The sequence below is a fragment of the Pleurodeles waltl genome, chromosome 3_1, assembly GCF_031143425.1.
Source record: "Pleurodeles waltl isolate 20211129_DDA chromosome 3_1, aPleWal1.hap1.20221129, whole genome shotgun sequence".
NCBI lineage: Eukaryota > Metazoa > Chordata > Amphibia > Caudata > Salamandridae > Pleurodeles > Pleurodeles waltl.
The window spans coordinates 1,776,570,532-1,776,590,002 of NC_090440.1; the positions used below are offsets into that span (position 1 = coordinate 1,776,570,532).

The 19,471-nt window shown below is 44.1% G+C and overlaps 1 protein-coding gene across 1 annotated transcript in view; it reads right to left on the reverse strand.

The window, feature by feature from the left end:
- The window catches only part of IGF2BP2 (insulin like growth factor 2 mRNA binding protein 2), a 479,778-nt gene that overhangs the window by 93,495 nt on the left and 366,812 nt on the right, over positions 1-19,471 (reverse strand). Inside the window, exon 14 of the mRNA XM_069225797.1 lies at positions 9,348-9,479. Within this exon, the coding sequence (XP_069081898.1) occupies positions 9,348-9,479 (132 nt within the window). The remainder of the gene's footprint in view (positions 1-9,347; positions 9,480-19,471) is intronic.

Sequence of the window (19,471 nt, forward strand, 5' to 3'; positions counted from 1 at the left end):
CACAGAAGCGAGAGGTAAGTTTGGCGGTCTATTAACACCAGATCTAGAAGGTGACCCTGTGCTTGAGACCACTGTGATGCTAGGCATTGTTGTAAGGGCCTCATGTGCAGTCTTGCGTTTGGGACAATGGCTATGCATGATGACATCATGCCTAGGAGTTGTAATACCATCTTTGCTTGTATCTTTTGTGTTGGATACATGCGTTGTATGATGGTGTTGAAATTTTGAATTCTTTGTGGACTTGGAGTGGCTACTTCTTTTGATGTGTCTATTATGGCTCCCAGGTATTGTTGTACCTTGCGTGGCAGAATTTTGGATTTTGTGAAATTGACGGTGAACCCTAGTTTGAAGAGGGTTTGTATGATATGATTCGTGTGATTTGAGCACTCTATTAACGAATGGGCCTTGATTAGCCAGTCGTCTAGATATGGGAACACATGTATTTGCTGTCTTCTGATGTGTGCAGCGACTACCGCTAGACATTTGGTAAAGACTCTTGGTGCGGTTGTTAATCCGAAAGGCAGTACCTTGAATTGGTAATGTATTCCTTTGAATACAAACCTTAGGTATTTCCTGTGCGATGGGTGTATTGGTATATGGAAATAAGCATCCTTGAGGTCTAAAGTTGCCATGTAGTCGTGCAGCTTTAGCAATGGCAATACTTCTTGTAGTGTGACCATGTGGAAGTGGTCTGATTTGATGAAAGTGTTGACTACTCTGAGGTCTAGGATTGGTCTCAGTGTTTTGTCCTTCTTTGGTATCAGAAAGTACAGTGAGTAAACTCCTGTGTTTATTTGTGTGTTTGGCACTAATTCGATTGCATTCTTTTGCAATAGTGCCTGCACTTCTATCTCTAGGAGATTGGAATGGTGTGTTGTTAAATTTTGTGCTTTTGGTGGTATGTTTGGAGGGAACTGTAGAAATTCTATGCAGTAACCATGTTGGATAATTGCTAGAACCCAAGTGTCTGTAGTGATTTTCTCCCATGCTCTGTAATAATGACCTATTCGTCCCCCCACTGGTGTTGTGTGGAGGGGGTGAGTGACATGTGAGTCACTGTTTAGTAGTAGGGGTTTTGGGGCTTTGGAATCTTCCTCTATTTCTAGGGAATTGCCCTCCTCTATATTGTCCCCGAAAACCTCCTCTATACTGTCCTTGGTAACTGGACGGTGTGGCTTGTGAGGTGCTGGCTTGTGTGCTTTGACCCCGAAACCCCCCTCGAAAGGGCGTTTTACGGAATGAGCTGTAATTCCCTCTGCTCTGCGGGGAGTAGAGTGCGCCCATGGCTTTGGCAGTGTCCGTATCTTTTTTGAGTTTCTCAATTGCTGTGTCCACTTCTGGACCGAACAGTTCTTTTTCATTAAAAGGCATATTGAGAACTGCTTGTTGAATCTCTGGTTTAAATCCAGACGTTCGGAGCCATGCATGCCTTCTGATAGTTATAGATGTATTAATTGTCCGTGCAGCTGTATCTGCAGCGTCCATGGAGGAGCGGATCTGGTTGTTGGAGATGGCCTGTCCCTCCTCAACCAATTGTTTTGCCCTATTTTGGAAGTCTTTGGGCAGATGTTCAATGAGATGTTGCATCTCGTCCCAGTGGGCTCTGTCATAGCGCGCAAGTAGTGCCTGGGAGTTCGCGATGCGCCACTGGTTTGCAGCTTGTGCTGCGACTCTCTTACCAGCTGCATCAAACTTGCGGCTTTCTTTATCTGGGGGTGGTGCATCTCCAGATGTGTGAGAGTTGGCCCTTTTTCTAGCTGCTCCTACAACAACAGAGTCTGGTGGCAGCTGTGTTGTGATGAAAGCCGGGTCCGTAGGAGGCGGCTTATACTTTTTTTCCACCCTTGGTGTGATTGCCCTACTTTTGACCGGGTCCTTAAATATGTCTTTTGCGTGCCGGAGCATACCAGGGAGCATAGGCAGGCTTTGGTAGGAGCTGTGGGTGGAGGAGAGTGTGTTGAACAAGAAATCATCCTCGACCTGTTCTGAGTGGAGGCTTACGTTGTGAAATTGTGCTGCTCTAGCCACCACCTGAGAGTACGCGGTGCTGTCTTCTGGTGGAGATGGTTTTGTAGGGTATGCCTCTGGGCTGTTATCTGACACTGGGGCGTCGTATAGGTCCCATGCGTCCTGGTCTTGGTCACCCTGGCTCATGGTGGTGTGAGCTGGGGAGTGTGATGGCGTTTGTGCTGGTGAAACGTTAATCACGGGCGGAGGAGAGGGTGGTGGTGTAACTCTTTTCACCACTTTTGGTTGTGGTGCTTGTTCCGTCTGGAACTCCAACCTTCTCTTTCTCCTAATGGGGGGAAGGGTGCTTATTTTCCCTGTCCCCTGCTGAATGAAGATACGCTTTTGCGTATGGTCCGCATCAGTTGCTTGTAGCTCTTCCTCAAACCTATGCTTCTGCATTTGGGAGGTTAGCGAGTGCTCTTCTGTATAAGAGCCTGAAGCTGGGTCGCTTGCAGTTTGTTTCGGCATCGAAACTTTGTCTGCGTGTTTTTTCGGCTCCGAGGTGACTTTTTTCCTTTTCGGGGCCGAAACCTCTCGGCGTCGATCTGTTTCGGTGCCGCTGTCTCGGCGTCGAGCCGTGTCCACACCGGCATCTCGGTGTCGAGGCTTCTCTCCAGCACTTTCTCGGTCCCGAGAAGGCTGCGTGCCGGTGTCTCGACCGGAGTCAGACGATCTCGGCACCGTTTGGGCCTTTTTCGGTGCCGACGGTCGGTCACCGATTTTATGGGTTGAGCCATGGCCTGGTGGCAGTGGCGTCCCCTGGGCCTTGTAAATGTTTCTTTGTGTGGTTTTCGACGTCTTACTCACGGTTTGTGTATCGTCGAATCCTTCGGAGTCTGAGTCTTGGATCGAGAAGGTACCTTCCTCTTCCTGTTCCTCGAACTCCCGTCGGGCTGTCGGTGCGGACGCCATTTGAAGTCTTCTGGCTCGACGGTCTCGGAGTGTTTTTCGGGACCGGAACGCACGACAGGCCTCGCAGGTGTCTTCGCTGTGCTCAGGTGACAGGCACAGGTTGCAGACCAAGTGTTGGTCTGTGTAGGGGTATTTATTGTGGCATTTGGGGCAGAAACGGAAAGGGGTCCGTTCCATCGGCGTTCCTCAGCACGCGGTCGGGCCGACCAGGCCCCGACGGAGGATCGAAAAACTACCCCGAAGGGCACCGGAGCTCTTCGATCTTCGATGCGGTGTTGAATGTAAGTACGCCGATCCCGAACGCAACAATACCGACGAAAATCTTCCGAAATTAACTATTTTTTCTGTTCCGAAACTCGGAGCGACAGGAACACGTCCGAACCCGATGGCGGAAAAAAAACAATCGAAGATGGAGTCGACGCCCATGCGCAATGGAGACAAAAGGAGGAGTCACTCGGTCCCGTGACTCGAAAGACTTCTTCGAAGAAAAACAACTTGTAACACTCCGGCCCAACACCAGATGGCGAGCTATTGCAGAACATGCGTATCTACAGCGACAGATGCCATCGAACCTGATGTTTTGCTTTTGCATAGCAAGTTTGAATACAGTTAACTATCAACCTATCTATACCTGTTTTTGATATAGGGTTTCCTTTATGGAGTATTGAAGAAGCCACAAAAAGTTGTTTAGTTTTCCTGAGCTGTTTGGTTCGATCTATGTACTACATCAGGACTCTTTTAAAGTCAATGGTGTGTAGAGCCCTTCCCGGCACAGAATCTGGTTGGGGAAGAAAACTGGTAGTTCAATTGTTTGATTAATATGGAATTGTGAAACAACCTTTGGGAGAAATTTAGGGTTAGTTCTGAACATTTTTTTTATCTATGTGAATCTGGAAGAATGGTTCTTCCAGTGTTAAAGCCTGGAGCCCACTGACACATTTAAGGGAAGTGATGGCCACAAGAAAAGCTACTTTCCATTATAGGAATTATAAGGGACATGCATGTAGTGGCTCAAAAGGCAGACCCATGAGCCTTGTGAGAACAATGTTAAGGTTCCAAGAGGGTGCCGAAGGAACTCTTGGTGGAATGTCTCAAGTCCTGCCATAAATGCTTTTATGACAGGAACCGTAAAAAAAGATGTATGCTATAGCTGCTAAATGAAGTCTAATAGATGTGTAAGCTAAATTTGCTCTTTGAAAATGCAGTAGGTAAAAGATAATTGCTTGAACCGCTGGCTTGAGAGGATCAATGTTTTTCATTTGACAATAGCAGACAAAGCGTTTCCACTTTGCAGCGTAACACTGTCTTGTTGTAGGTCTACACACCTCTTTAAGAATATCCATACACTCTTGGGGTAATTGTAAATATCCAAATTCTATGACCTCAGTAGCCATATTGCTAATTAGAGTGACTTGGGGTCTGGATGTTTGCCCTTGATTTTGTGTTAGAAAGGTCCAGCCTGTTGGGGAGCTTTTAGTGCGGAACTAGTGAGAGTTCCAGAAGTGTTATAAACCATGGCTGTTGTGCCCATGTGGGTGCTACAAGTATCATGGTGAAGATTGTCTGAGTTTCCAAACTAGAAACGGATTGAGTGGAAGAGGCAGAGAAGCGTAAGCAAATATCCCTGACCAGCTCATCCATAGAGTTTTGCCTTTGGACTGATGATGAGGGTACCTGGATGCAAAGTTTTCGCATTTTGAGCAGCGGCAAAACGGTCTATTTGAGCTCTTCCCCATTTTTGGAAGTACTGATGAAGGACCTGAGGGTAGAGATCCCTTTTGTGGACTTGTTGCAGCATCCTGCTGAGCAGGTCTGCAAACTGATTGAGTGTTCCTGGGAGATACTGCGCTACTATGTGAATGTTGTGATGAGTTGCCCATTTCCGTATCACTTGTGCCAAATGGGATAGCTGGATGAACGTGTCCCCCCTGTTTTTGAAGATAGGACATGGCAGTCATGTTGTCTGTCCGTACTAGAACTACCTTGTGTTGCAAGTGCAGAAGGAACACCTTCATTGCTAGGAAGACTGCTTGAAGCTCCAAGTAGTTGATATGTAAGGACTGGTGAGTAATATTCGAAAGACCTTGCACTGTGAGGTTGTGGAGATGAGCTCCCCAAGCTGTGGGTGATGCATCTGTGCTGAGAATGACCTGAGGTACAGGGTATGGGAAGGGTTGCCCTTTCATAAGGTTAGTGGTGTTCCACCATTGCAGAGAGTGAAGAGTGTGGCGGTCCAACACCACTAGATCCTCCAACTGGCCCTGTGCCTGAGACAACTGATGAGAGACATTGCGGTAGGAGACGCATGTGAAGTCTGGCATGGGTTACAATGGCAATACAGGATGCCATCATGCCTAGGAGGTGCAACAATGTTTTCACTGTGTATGAATGTTTCTCTGTTAGATGAGAGATAAATGAGTGAAAGGTTTGCATCTGTGCTGAGCTGAGAAACGCTAGGCCCAATTGTGTATTGAGAACTACCCCTTGATAAGGTTGTATCTGGAGTGGTTGAAGATGTGACTTGAGGTAACTGATTGTGAATCCTAAAGTGTGTAAGAGATTGATTGTGAGCAGAGTGTGCTGGTGACACTATTGAAGCATACAGGCTTTGATAAGCCAGTCGTCCAAGTCAGGGAAGACATAAATGAGTTGTCTCCTGAGGTGTTCGGCAACCAATGCAAGCCATTTGGTAATACTGTGGGAGTGGTTGTGACCCCAAAAGTTAACACCTTGAACTGATAATGTTTTCCTGCAAACAAGAATCTGAGGTATTTGCGTTGTGCTGGATGAATAGGAATGTGAAAATATGCATCCTTTAGATTTAATGCTGTCATAAAATCACCTTGTTGAAGACGGGAATGACATCTTAAAGAGTGACCATATGGAAATGCTCTGAGATAATGTATGTTTTAAGGGTCTGAGAAATCTCAGATTTTTTTTTTTCGGATTAAGAAAGTACAGGGAAAATAGTCTAATGTCTTGATGTTTTAATGGCACTGGCTCTATGGCCCCTTTGAGGAGAGGACACTGCACTTCCTCTTTAAGAAGTGTGAGATGTTCTTGTGAGAGTTTGTGATTGTGAGGAAGAATGATCGGGGGAGTGGAAATGAGCTCCAGTCAATAACCATTTTGGATAATGGAAAGAACCTATTGGTCGGTGGTGGTGTCTGACCACTGTTGATAAAAGAGTTGAATTATTTTGCCTACTGGAGTGGTGTGTGGTGGTGTAAGCTGGAGAGAGTCATTGTTTAGCAGAAGAGGTGGAGCCTCCAGAGGTTGATGGCTTGCCTATATTGTTGTGTCCTCTGTAGGAACCTCTATAAAATCCTTGTGTATAAGATTGAGAGGATGTTTTGGCTTGTGTGGCAGACTGGTCCGTAAAAGATGACCTAAACCCTCTTGCGAAACCTGGGCATCGAAAAGTGCACACTCTGCTGTGGCTTGGAGGACCCCATTGCTTTAGCGGGTTTGTTATTTGTTTTTTTTTAAGAAGCTGGGGTCTACTTGTGGGCCAAAAAGCTGCTCCTTAACAAAGGGCAAGTTTAGGACTGCCTGCTGAATATCTGGCTTAAACTAGAGCACCCCCGAGCCAAGCACGGCGCCTAATAATGACGCTAGTATTAACACTGCGTGCAGCTGTATCAGCAGCACCTAAGGTGCATCTGATGGAATTGTTTGTGATGGTTTGCCCTTCTACTACAATTTTTGAAGGGGTACTGAAGGAGCTCTTCCATTGCATCCTAGTGCACTCTGTCATAGCATGGTAGTAGAGACTGTGCGTTCGCAATGCGCCAATGGTTGGCTGCTTGAGCTGCCACCATTCTAATTGCCGCATCTAATTTTTTACTTTCTTTATCAGGAGGGTGAGTGTCTCCTGTAGACTGGCTATTTTGCATACTGTTGATGCAACACTAGAATCTGGTGGAATTTGTGCCTTTATAAGCAGAGGATCTCTGGGTGCAGCCTTATATTTTTTTATCCACTCTTTGAGTGATAATACGTGCTCGAACTGGCTCCTTTAAGATCTCATCAGCATGCCAAAGCATGCCTGGGAGCATTGGCAGGAATTGACTTTTATTTATGTATTGCTGCGAGGGAGTCAAAAAACCTTCCTCAATAGGATCTGTGTGCTTTGTCACATTATAAAATGCAGCTGCCCTAGCGATGACTTGCTGATATGAGGTGGAATCCTCAGGTGGTGATGATCTAGTTGAGGAGAGATCTGGATCATTAGGTGTAATAGGATACGGATCATATGTATCCCAGGGCTCTGGGTCATATAGTGTATCTCCTGTGTCATGTGGAGGTGAACTTGGTGGTGTAAACCTTGAGTTTGGCGGAGCTGGAGAAGGAGGTGGAGGTGGAAAGGATGGAGGAGAAGGCTGAGAAAAAGATGGTGTCTTTTGTTGGGAAACCTTTTTTGAAGGCGGAGAGGTTCAAGAGCCTCCTGGAAAGTCAATTTACTTTCTGTAGGGATAGGGTGTCTAGAATGCGACCTGTTCCCTCTTGAATATGAAGTCAGTCCATGACTTCTAAAATTGGCTCCACTGATCAAGGGCTGGTAGATGACTGCTCAGAATTTGCTGGAGTAGAAACAGTCTTTTTTAATTTTTTTCGGCTCCGAAGTTATTGATCAGTGAGGAGGTGTTGGCACCGAAGCAGTGGAGGGACGTTTTTTGGTTGGTACTGAAGTGGTCTGCACCAAAGCAGGGTACACAGTTGGTTGAGTCGGTGCCGAGGTGGTTTTCGCGCCCGACATCGATGCTGAAGTTTTTAACTTTTACTTTTTTCGTTGCCGAGCCGAAGGTCAGGGCATCCAAAGAATTTTCTCACCTCCGACCAATCCCGGAAGGCAGTGGCGGACTAGAGACCTCTTTAATTGTGAGTTTTACAATCTTGGTTGTGGCTGCAGAAGCCTTTGTACTCACGGTCTGCGCCGACTGCAGCTCCTGACTCTGTCAGACTGAACATCCTAGACAGAATCCTGAATAGAAAAAGTATTTTCTTCTTGTGGTTCCTCCTCTGCATGCTCCTCCCTGAAAATGTCTGGTGTGTCATCTGGAGTCCAAGATGCCATTTCAAGTCAAAGAGCTCTTCTGTTGCAAAGCATCTTTTTGGACCGAAACAATTGACGGGCATCACAGGTTTGCTCATTGTGGTTGGGGGAAAGGAAGACGGAGAGAAGCGGGTTTAGGACTGGATCGAGCCGAGAACTCGAAGCAAGAGGAACACATGCCTGAACCCGACAGCGGAGAGAAAACAATCTAACAAAGGACTCGATGCCCATGCAGACTATTACTGAGAGGAGGAGTCACTCGATCCCATGACTCGAAAAGATTCTTTGAAGAAAACAAGCTGTACCACTCCAAGCCCATCACTAGATGGCTAATTTATGCAGAGCATGTGTATCTACAGCTACACATGGATTTGAAAATATAAATACCACATACAATGAGGCCCTCATTACATGTGGCCTATTAAAATCCGATTGGTGGAGTAACTCTAGTTACCTCATATACCAGAAATCCTAGTTGTGCACCAAAAACTGCTCTTCCACAATTCTTCCAAAGGCAAATTTCTATAAATCAAACCTCCAGCAATTAACCAAGTCTAGGTAAATATCAATATATGATGATTTTGGTGCACCAAGCTCAAAAACCATGCCATACCTCATTTTTGCAGGCAACAGGTCATAATTTTCACACCCAACAAATTCACCTGGAGTCAGGTTTTGCCAGGTGCGATAATGTGCACTAAAACACAAGCAACTTGGCTGCGGTCTCTCACACAAGCTCACCACACTTTTCTGAACCAGGGGAAGCCCTGATGGGGACTTCTTACACTGAAGGTACCCGAAACTGCTCACACTACTAACAAAGATGTAATAACCTGTTCTATTACCTGGGTTAATTGGAATAAATGATTGTTTCCTGACAACAACACGTATCAGTGACTATAATAGAGCAGCAGTAGATAACAGTCTACAGGCAAACTGGTACCTATCTGAAAATAGACATTTTGGCTATTTCAGGGATGGTCATTTATTTGCCTCCATAACCAATGCTTTGCATGTAGTCCCTCAAACAATCACAGTGAAAAATAAAATATTGCTTTTAGACTACGTACAAAGATTTCTGAATCAATAAACCATGAGGGGAGGCAATCAAATCACCTCCACCACGACAGTGAAATCTTTCAAATCCTGCACTTGGGCACAATATGCTTCTTATCAGAGGTCAGAAGGGAAAGGATTTGATAAATCCAACATTGCTGCTAATGTACACAGTTACCATTTTAGACTAAATCAAAGTATTTATTTTGTATTGCTTGCTTCTTTATGTACTGTATTGATATTTGATAACTGACTGGTTTTGTTTTTCTGGTGATTTGAGGTTACATAAAAAAAGAAATGATATGCAACATACCGTTTTGCCACCCTTCCCAATTACTCGTCCAGCAGCAGAGGAAGGCACCTTAATGTGAGCTTCGAGTTTAACCTCTTCCTTTGGATTAAAGAAGTTTTCCTCTTTCAGCTTTCCAAATATTCGTCCCTGTGCCTGGGAATACAAGAAAAGCTGGTCAATTAAAGCAATTTGCTAGAAATGTTCTATGACCACAAACTGACCAGCCCGAGCTTTCACCCAGTAATTAATATCAATGCACTGTAGTTTACAGGAAGTCTTGATAGTACATCAAGGAGCACAGGTGTCGGGAATGCACATGAAGTGGCACTGCTGAAAAAACAATGAGCGCTGGTACTTTTAGTAGAGCTTGCAATCGATATCATTGCTTTCCAACGTAGGCCACAGTTGAATTATCTATATAAATAACAGAAGCCCTAGGACTTAACTATTGACCAAGTAACTAACAAATTTGGAGCCTCACTTGAAATTCAGTCTAAGACAATATGGTTTTCAATCACACTGTACTACAGTGTTTTTTCCTGCTGTAGTGAATCCTCGGATTATGAACCTAGTCAATGCCTCCATCCATTAACATGTGGCCATTTAAAAGCTAATTGTTCTGATTATCCAAATTAAAAATAATAATACATAATTCATCTCCCACTCCTCACATCTACCATGTAACTTAAAACAACTATAAAACAGCAAATTATTTCACAACTTCAGCACTACCTTTTTCAGGTGCAATTGGCAATCAGCCTTTATCCATGTGGAGAAAAAGAGACACACAACATTACATGACATTTTCTAAATCAACAGTTCTCGTCTTCCCCAGTCTGAAGCACACTATTTAACTGACAAAACTTCTCAACATACAATTATTTAGTTCACTCCTTTCAATACCACACGTCACATTACTCAGCACAGTGACAGTCTTTGGGAGAACTTTTAAAACTCAAAGCTCTGTCCAAACACTCCCTCTGCTCAACGTTTGTGCCAAGCAATTGCAAGACTTTCTGGCACAGAAATTACCTGAAGGTCTTTTACCAAATCAAGGCCTGGATTGCCTAAACTGAGGCATGAAGAGTTCCACAAGAAAACATTTACTGCTCATCTCCCTATATCATTAAAGATGAGCTCTTACTCCAACCGATGCATCCTCCACTGCACATACAGTGAAACCCCTACGAGCAACAGTCGAGAGTTGCTTTCCTATGAAAACTGAGCTCACGCTTAATCATCATAAAACCCAGCCACTGTTATAGGTTGAATTTGCCTACCCAAGAATGAGAGCGGAAATGTGCTAGGTAGTATTTGAACTCGTATGTCTGCAGGAGAAACTAATGCCTCAGTAAACAAAACACTGTAAACTACTGTAGTCAACATCATTACTCAAATGAAAATGAGAATCTACATTAATCCCACACTTAGAAGAGTAAATTTATCCTATGTCAAGTTCAAACATCACCATCGTAGAATTGTAATGATCGCGCAAAAAATATATAACAGTTAACTGCCACAGCGTATAAAACAACAACACCAGCAAAAGCAGAAGAGCTGGTTCTTATGTGCTGAAGTACGCAAACGCAGGCATTCAGCACAAACTATGTGTGCTATGTCACTGTGTAATATGTTGTATGGCCCCACAAGCTTGGTGAATAAAAATCAGGGGATTGACATAAGAGGCAAAGAAAGAATCACGCTGCACAGAGACATGGCACAAATAGTCTGTGTACATTACAGAACACCTCTGTTTACATACGCTAGCACATTAAAGGCAGACATTTACTTTGCAATGCAAGTTTGTTTTTCTCAGTGAGACACCTTAAGTACAAACATCACACTGTGCCACAGGACTCGAGTTGTACCCTGTGATGAGGTCCAGCAAGCCAGTGGAAACAGGTCTGGGGTCGCTTGTGTTTCCATTCAAATAGAACACGGCTTAGCAGTTTAGGGTGGACGGTTCCTTTTGTAGCCAAGGCATATGACTAGTCCCTTTCTGTACTGTTGCACAGACAGAAAAAAATATTGCTGACTATAATATGGTGCAGTGTAATTATCTGCGGTTGAATTTTATGTAAGCATTAATCCACCCATCACATTGTAGTTTTCATTAGCAGTTTAAATTGTGGTCACTACAGTGTCCCTGCCTTTGCACTAGTTGTAATGTGGTTTTTGTGGTTGTTGTTCCTGCCAATGTCACTACTGTGGTTACTCCTGTTGTGGCAGCTGTCGTTGTTGTTGTCCTTGCTATGGTGACAGTTGTGGTCAATACGCTTGCTGGAAGCTGATATTACCTTAGTTATGGGTCCAGCACTCGCCCTGATGTTGTGACAGCTATGGGTACTGCTACTGTGACATTTGTTTCCCCTTGTGATAGCAGATGTGACCAGTGATGTGGTAAGATCTGTGGTTGCTGCTCTGGATGCTGTTGCTACTGTTGTGCTGGCAGCTGTTTTACTGTCTTGACCCTGCTGTCCATGGCATTGTGGCAGCTGCTGTCATTGCAGAGATTACAGCTGTGGTTACTACGGTGGTCTCTGCTGTTGTTACAGCTGTGATAGATGCTGTTGTCACTGCAGTAATTCCTGCTGGTCTTGCAACTATTGTTGTTGCTGCTGATACGGTCACGATAGTTGTGACCCTGGCTGTAGGGAATGCAACTTTTGTTGCTGTTGTCACGATTAGATGTATGGTTGATACTGTTGTCCCTAATGTTACTGCTTTGGTTCCTGTTGTAACAGCCATGGTACCTGCTATGAATCCAACTATGGGTGCTGCTGTAATCTATGCTGTTGATACAGCTGTGTTACTGCTGTGCCACCTCCTGTTTCTATGATGGCTGTTATGGCAATCACTGACTACTATGGTGGCATCCATTTCTGCCCCTCAGGTTCCTGCTGTTACAAATCACTGCTGTTGTACCTACCTTGCAGGTGTCTCTGGCTGCTGGTGTTGCCCCTGCCATACTGTCAGCTGTGTTCACTGTTGTGGTTCAGCAATAGCTGCTAGTTTGGCACATACTATTCTGAAACCGGAGGTGATTGCTATTGTTTTCTCTTCCATGGTGATGCCGTGTCCACTGCTGAGGCATCAGCTTTTGGTCACTCCTCCTAATGTGGCTTTGGTTGTAGTCATTGTGACATCTATTGTTGCTTTGGTCCCTGTCATGGTAGTAGATGTGGCTGCTGCTTTAGTCCCAGCTATACAGCTGGGCTGAGTGCAGTGGCAGCTGTTGCTGCTGTCTCTAGTAGCTGCTGTGGCAGCTGTTTTGACTGCCATGGGCCTGGCTGCACAGGCAGCTGTCTCTCTGCAGTTACACTATGGTCACAGCCGGTATCCCTTGCTTTAGTGGCTGCTGTCATTTCTCCTGGTGTGATTGCTGCTTCAGTCCCTGCAATTGTTACAGGTGTAGTTGCTGCTGTCACCCCAGCTACAGTGGCAGCTGTGGTACAGCTGCTGCACCCGTAATGTGGCAGCTGGAGTTGTTCCTGTGGTTCTCATTGTGGTGGAAGCTTTTGTCACTATTATGGTCCCTGCTGTGCTTGCTACTATGGTGGTGGCTTTGACCACAGATCTTCTGCTCATGCCACTGTCCCTGCTCTTGCAGAAGCTAGGGTCAATGCTATTGTAGGTGCAATTGTGGCAGCTGTGCTCCCCACATCTGGTACAGTTCTTGTCAATGCTTTACCCCTCTGCTAATGTGGCAGCTGGTGTCACTGCTGTGGCCCTGGCCTTGGTTGTAGTTATTGTTGCTGCTGCAGTGGCAGCTGTTGCTGCTGTGGTTCCTGCTTTTGTGACAGATGTTGCTTGTGTCCCTGTTGTGGCTACAACTGTGATCACTGCTTTTGTCCCTGTCTTACTTGTAGTGGTTGTTGCTGTTGTCCACACATTGGTAGCAGCTGTGGTTGCTGCTGGGATCCCTTTTGTGTTCAAAGTAGCAGTTGTAACAGCTGTTACTGAGGTCCCTGCTGTGCAGGCTGCTGTGTTTGTTCCTGCTACAGTGGATGCTGTGACTGCTGCTGTTGCTGCAATTGTGGTTGCTTCTGTTGTGGTAAATTTAATTGTTGTTGTAGCTCTTGCCGTGACTGCTGCTGCAGTTCTTGCTGTTGTGGTTGATGCCATCCTAGATTGGATGGGAGCAGTGGTATGCTCTGTGGGTACAGTTGTTTGATGCCATTGTTTCCCCTGAGGTTGCAAAGATGGTCACTACTGTAGTGGTGCCAGTGGTCATTACTGTTATGTCTGCTATTGCACCCACTCTCATAAATACTGTTTTCCCTGTTGTGGTTACACTGTGGCCAATACTGTAGTGGTGGCAGAGGTCATTGCCATTGTGTCTGCTATTGTACCCGCCCTCATCAATGCTGTTTTCCTGATTATGGTTACAACTATGGTCACTGCAGTTTCTCCTGCAGCTTTTGTTGTTGTTCCTACCATGTGGTGCCACTTTGAAAACTGATGTCTCTGCTATTTTCTCTGGCTTGGTGGTAGTCAAGATGTTTCCTCTGGTAACAGCTCTGGTCAGCACGGCTGTTGTCCTAGTCATAATGGTATCTGTGATCATTACAGTGGTTACAGCTGTGATGGAAGCTGCTATCACCAGCTACTCATATGTATTGTTGTAATTGTATTTATTTAGTGCTTACTATCCCTGATAAGACGACAAAGAGCTTATTGACGCGTAGCACACTACTCAGGAACCTAAAGAGGATCAGTGGCGGTTTAGTATAGGGAAATATGAGTTTATTTGAGCAGTAGACATGCAAGACTGTTAGCTGGATTGAATAGGATAATAGAGGGATAGAAGAGGGAAGAGTCTAGAAAGTGTTACTCGGGGAATCATAGTAGTAAGATAACGTTTGGGATCAGTATAAGGAGAGGTGGAGGATGGAAGAGTCTCTAGAAATGTATTAAAGAGATCATAGTAGTAAAATGAGGTTTGGGATGAGTCAAAGGAGGGATACAGGAGAGAATAATTTAGAAAGGGTTGTTTAGGAGACAATAGTAGCAAAATGAGGTTTGGGGTGATCCAAGGTGGAATAGAGGAGGGAAGAGTCTAGAAGTAGAATGAGGTTTGCGATGACTAAGAGAGTGGAGGAAGAGGATACATTGAGATAGGGTGAGACATAGATTAGTGCCCTGGAGAGTCAAATGTTCTTTTATTCTTCTACAGTAGGATTAAAGTAATAAATATATAGATGCATAAGTAAATAGACAGGGTATACATGTATAAGGAAAATAATATATAGATGTTTAAAGTTATATTTTAGAAAGTCAGACTTTCAAATGTTGTTCTACTTTAGGCTAATTTATTTGTGTATTTATATAACTATTTTATATTATATTTTCCTCAATATTTCAATAGTGAAGCACTTGTAGATAAAATAGTTATGGTAATATTTACATATTGTGATAGATAAAACAGAGACCCATAACCATCTATTAAAATAAGTTATATGAAAAGTATGCAGTGAATTATATAGATGTTTAGCATAGAATAATATATTTATATTTACCAATAAGTAATATATACATTTGTTAAGAGGACCTAAAGCATATAGAAAATGTCACTTACCCAGTGTACATCTGTTCGTGGCATGAGACGCTGCAGATTCACATGCTGTGCATATCCTGCCATCTAGTGTTGGGCTCGGAGTGATACAAGTTGTTTTTCTTCGAAGAAGTCTTTTCGAGTCACGAGATCGAGGGACTCCTCCCCTTTCGGCTCCATTGCGCGTGGGTGTCGACTCCATCTTAGATTGTTTTCCCCGCAGAGGGTGAGGTAGGAGTTGGGTATATAGTAACAGTGCCCATGCAATGGAGTAAGTATGTATGTACATAATGTGAGTAAAAGTGTTATATTTACCAGTTTACTAATGTACAAGTTTATTTTTGTCAATTTATAACGGCTAAAGGCTCCCGGGGAGGTGGGAGGGCGCATGTGAATCTGCAGCGTCTCATGCCACGAACAGATGTACACTGGGTAAGTGACATTTTCAGTTCGATGGCATGTGTAGCTGCAGATACACATTCTGTGCATAGACTAGTAAGCAGTTATCTCCCCAAAAGCGGTGGTTCAGCCTGTAGGAGTAGAAGTTGTTTGAAATAATGTTCGTAATACTGCCTGTCCTACTGTGGCTTGTTGTGTTGTTAACACATCCACACACTAATGTTTAGTGAATGTATGAGGCGTAGACCATGTGGCTGCCTTACAGATTTCTGTCATTGGTATATTTCCTAGAAAGGCCATGGTGGCACCTTTCTTTCTAGTGGAGTGTGCCTTTGGTGTAATAGGCAGGTCTCTCTTTGCTTTAACATAACAGGTTTGAATACACTTATCTATCCATCTGGCAATGCCTTGTTTGGATATTGGATCCCCTGCATGAGGTTTTTGGAAAGCTACAAACAATTGTTTTGTTTTGCAAAATTGTTTGGTTCTATCAATGTAATACAATAGTGCTCTTTTTATGTCTAATGTATGTAATGCTCTTTCAGCTACAGATTCTGGTTCTGGAAAGAACACTGGGAGTTCCACTGTTTGGTTTAAGTGGAACGGTGATATGACTTTTGGCAAACATTTGGGATTTGTGCGTAGAACCTCTTTATGTTTGTGTAGTTGTATAAAGGGTTCCTGTATGGTAAAGGCTTGTATTTCACTTACTCTTCTGAGAGATGTGATAGCTATTAGGAAGGCTTCTTTCCATGTTAAGTATTGTATCTCAGAAGAGTGCATGGGTTCAAATGGTGGACCCATGAGTCGTGTCAACACAATATTGAGATTCCACGAAGGAACTGGTGGTGTTCTTGGTGGAATGATCCTTTTTAGACTCTCCATAAATGCTTTTATGACTGGGATTCTAAATAGTGAAGTTGAATGTGTAATTTGCAGATAGGCAGAAATTGCTGTAAGATGTATTTTAATGGATGAGAAAGCTAAGTTTGACTTTTGTAAGTGTAGTAAGTAGCTTACAATGTTTTTCGCGGACGCATGTAATGGTTGAATTTGATTATTATGACATTAATAAACAAATCGTTTCCATTTATTTGCGTAGCAATGTCTTGTAGTAGGTTTTCTAGCTTGTTTGATGACCTCCATACATTCTTGTGTTAGGTCTAGATGTCCGAATTCTAAGACTTCAGGAGCCAGATTGCTAGATTGAGCGATGCTGGATTCGGGGGTCTGATTTGTTGTTTGTGTTGAGTTAACAGATCTGGTCTGTTTGGTAGTTTGATATGAGGCACTACTGACAGGTCTAGTAGTGTTGTGTACCAAGGTAGTCGTGCCCAAGTTGGTTCTATTAGTATTAGTTTGAGTTTGTTTTGACTCAATTTGTTTACTAGATACGGAAGGAGTGGGAGAGGGGGAAAAGCGTAAGCAACTATCCCTGATCAACTCAACCATAACGCATTGCCCTTGGAGTGAGGCTGTGGGTACCTGGATGCGAAGTTTTGGCATTTTGCGCTTTCTTTTGTTGCAAATAGGTCTATTTGCGGTGTTCCCAAGTTTTGGAAGTAGGTTTGAAGTATCTGGGGCTGAATTTCCCATTCGTGGATTTGTTGGTGATCTCGACTGAGATTGTCGGCCAACTGGTTTTTAATCCCTGGGATGTATTGCGCTATTAGGCGAATGTGATTGTGAATCGCCCAATGGCAAATCTTCTGTGCTAAGAGACACAGTTGTGATGAGTGTGTCCCTCCCTGTTTGTTTAAGTAGTACATTGTTGTCATGTTGTCTGTTTTGACGAGAATGTGTTTGAGGGCTATTAGTGTTTGAAATGCTTCCAACGCTAGAAACACTGCTAGTAGTTCTAGTTGATTTATATGAAGATGTTTTTGCTGAGTGTCCCATAGTCCCTGGATGCTGTGTTGGTTGAGGTGTGCTCCCCACCCTACCATGGAAGCATCTGTTGTGATCACGTATTGAGGCACTGGGTCTTGGAAAGGCCGCCCTTGGTTTAAATTTATAGGATTCCACCAATGAAGCGAGGTGTCTGTTTGGCGGTCTATCAACACTAGATCTTGAAGTTGACCCTGTGCTTGTGTCCATTGTTTTGCTAGGCACTGTTGTAAGGGCCGCATGTGCAATCTTGCGTTTGGGACAATGGCTATGCATGAGGACATCATGCCTAGTAGTTTCATCACTAATTTCACTTGATATTTTTGGTTTGGGTGCATGCTTTGTATTACGTTTTGGAATGCTTGTACCCTTTGTGGACTTTGAGTGGCAATCCCTTTTTTGTGTTCATTGTTGCTCCTCAGTACTGTTGTATTTGACACGGTTGTAAGTGTGATTTTTGGTAGTTTAGTGAGAACCCTAGTTTGTGAAGGGTTTCTAAGACGTATTTTGTGTGTTGAAGACACTGTTCCTGGGTGTTGGTTTTGATTAACCAATCGTCTAGATACGGGAATACGTGTATGTGCTGTCTTCTGATATGTGTAGCTACTACTGCAAGGCATTTTGTAAATACCCTTGGTGCTGTTGTTATCCCGAATGGTAACACTTTTAATTGGTAATGTACTCCTTGGATTACAAACCTTAAGTATTTCCTGTGGGAAGGATGTATGGGTATATGGAAGTAAGCATCCTTGAGGTCTAATGTTGACATGTAGTCTTGTTGCTTGAGCAAGGGAATCACGTCTTGAAGTGTCACCATGTGAAAGTGATCTGATTTGATGTAGAGATTCAGTGTTCTGAGATCTAATATGGGTCTCAGTGTTTTGTCCTTTTTTGGTATTAGAAAATACAGGGAGTAGACACCTGTTCGTTTCTGATGGTTGGGTACCAGTTCTATTGCCTCTTTTTGTAATAACGCTTGGACTTCTAGTTGTAATAGATCCAAGTGCTGTTTGGACACGTTGTGTGTTCTCGGAGGCACATTTGGTGGTAATTGTAGGAATTCTATGCAATAACCCTGTTGGATAATGGCTAAGACCCATGAGTCTGTTGTTATTTCCTCCCAATTTTTGTAATAATCTGTGAGTCTCCCCCCCACTGGTGTTATGTGTAGGGGATTTGTGACATTGAAGTCACTGTTTAGTTTGTGAGGTCTTTGGGCTTTGGAATTTCTCTCTGGTTTTAGGGAACTGTCCACCTCTATATTGTCCCCGAAAGCCTCCTCTTTGATACTGGCCCTGGTATGTGGGTCTGGCTTGTGAGGTTGAGGGTTCTGTGCTTTGGGCTTGAAACCCCCCTCTAAATTGTGGCTTCCTAAAGGTGCCTCTGCTCTGTGGGGAGTAGACCGCGCCCATGGCTTTGGCCGTGTCAGTGTCCTTCTTCAGCTTCTCTATAGCTGTATCCACCTCCGGCTCAAACAACTGCTGTCCATTAAAAGTCATATTAAGCACAGCCTGTTGGATCTCTGGCTTAAATCTGGAGGTGCGTATCCATGCGTGTCTTCGAATAGTGACCCCTGTATTCACAGTTCTTGCGGCTGTGTCCGCTGCGTCCATTGCCGATCGTATCTGGTTGTTGGAGATACTTTGGCCCTCCTCCACCACTTGCTGTGCACGCTTTTGAAACTCTTTGGGAAGATGTTCAATAAAGTGCTACATTTCATCCCAATGAGCCCTGTCATATCTTGACAATAAAGCCTGTGAATTGGCAATGCACCATTGATTGGCTGCCTGTGCTGCAACTCTTTTCCCCGCTGCATCAAACTTTCGACTTTCTTTGTCGGGTGGTGGTGCATCTCCAGAGGTTTGTGAGTTTGCCCTTTTGCGTGCTGCGCCTACTACCACTGAGTCAGGTGTTTGTTGTTGCATGATGTACACAGGGTCCAGGGGGAGGCTTGTACTTTTTTTCCACCCTAGGTGTAATGGCTCTGCCTTTGATGGGGTCTTGAAACACTTGTTTTGCGTGTTTCAATATCCCTGGTAACATTGGCAGACTCTGGTACTGACTGTGTGTTGATGACAAAGTGTTAAATAAAAAGTCATCCTCAATAGGTTCAGCATGCAGTGCCATATTGTGAAAAGTAGCTGCTCTGGACACCACCTGCATGTAAGCAGTACTGTATTCAGGTGGTGACGGTCTTGCTGGGTAGCAGTCTGGACTATTGTCAGATACTGGTGCATCATATAGATCCCATGCATCTGGGTCATCCTGGGTCATCCTTGTGTGCGTTGGAGATTGCATCATAGGG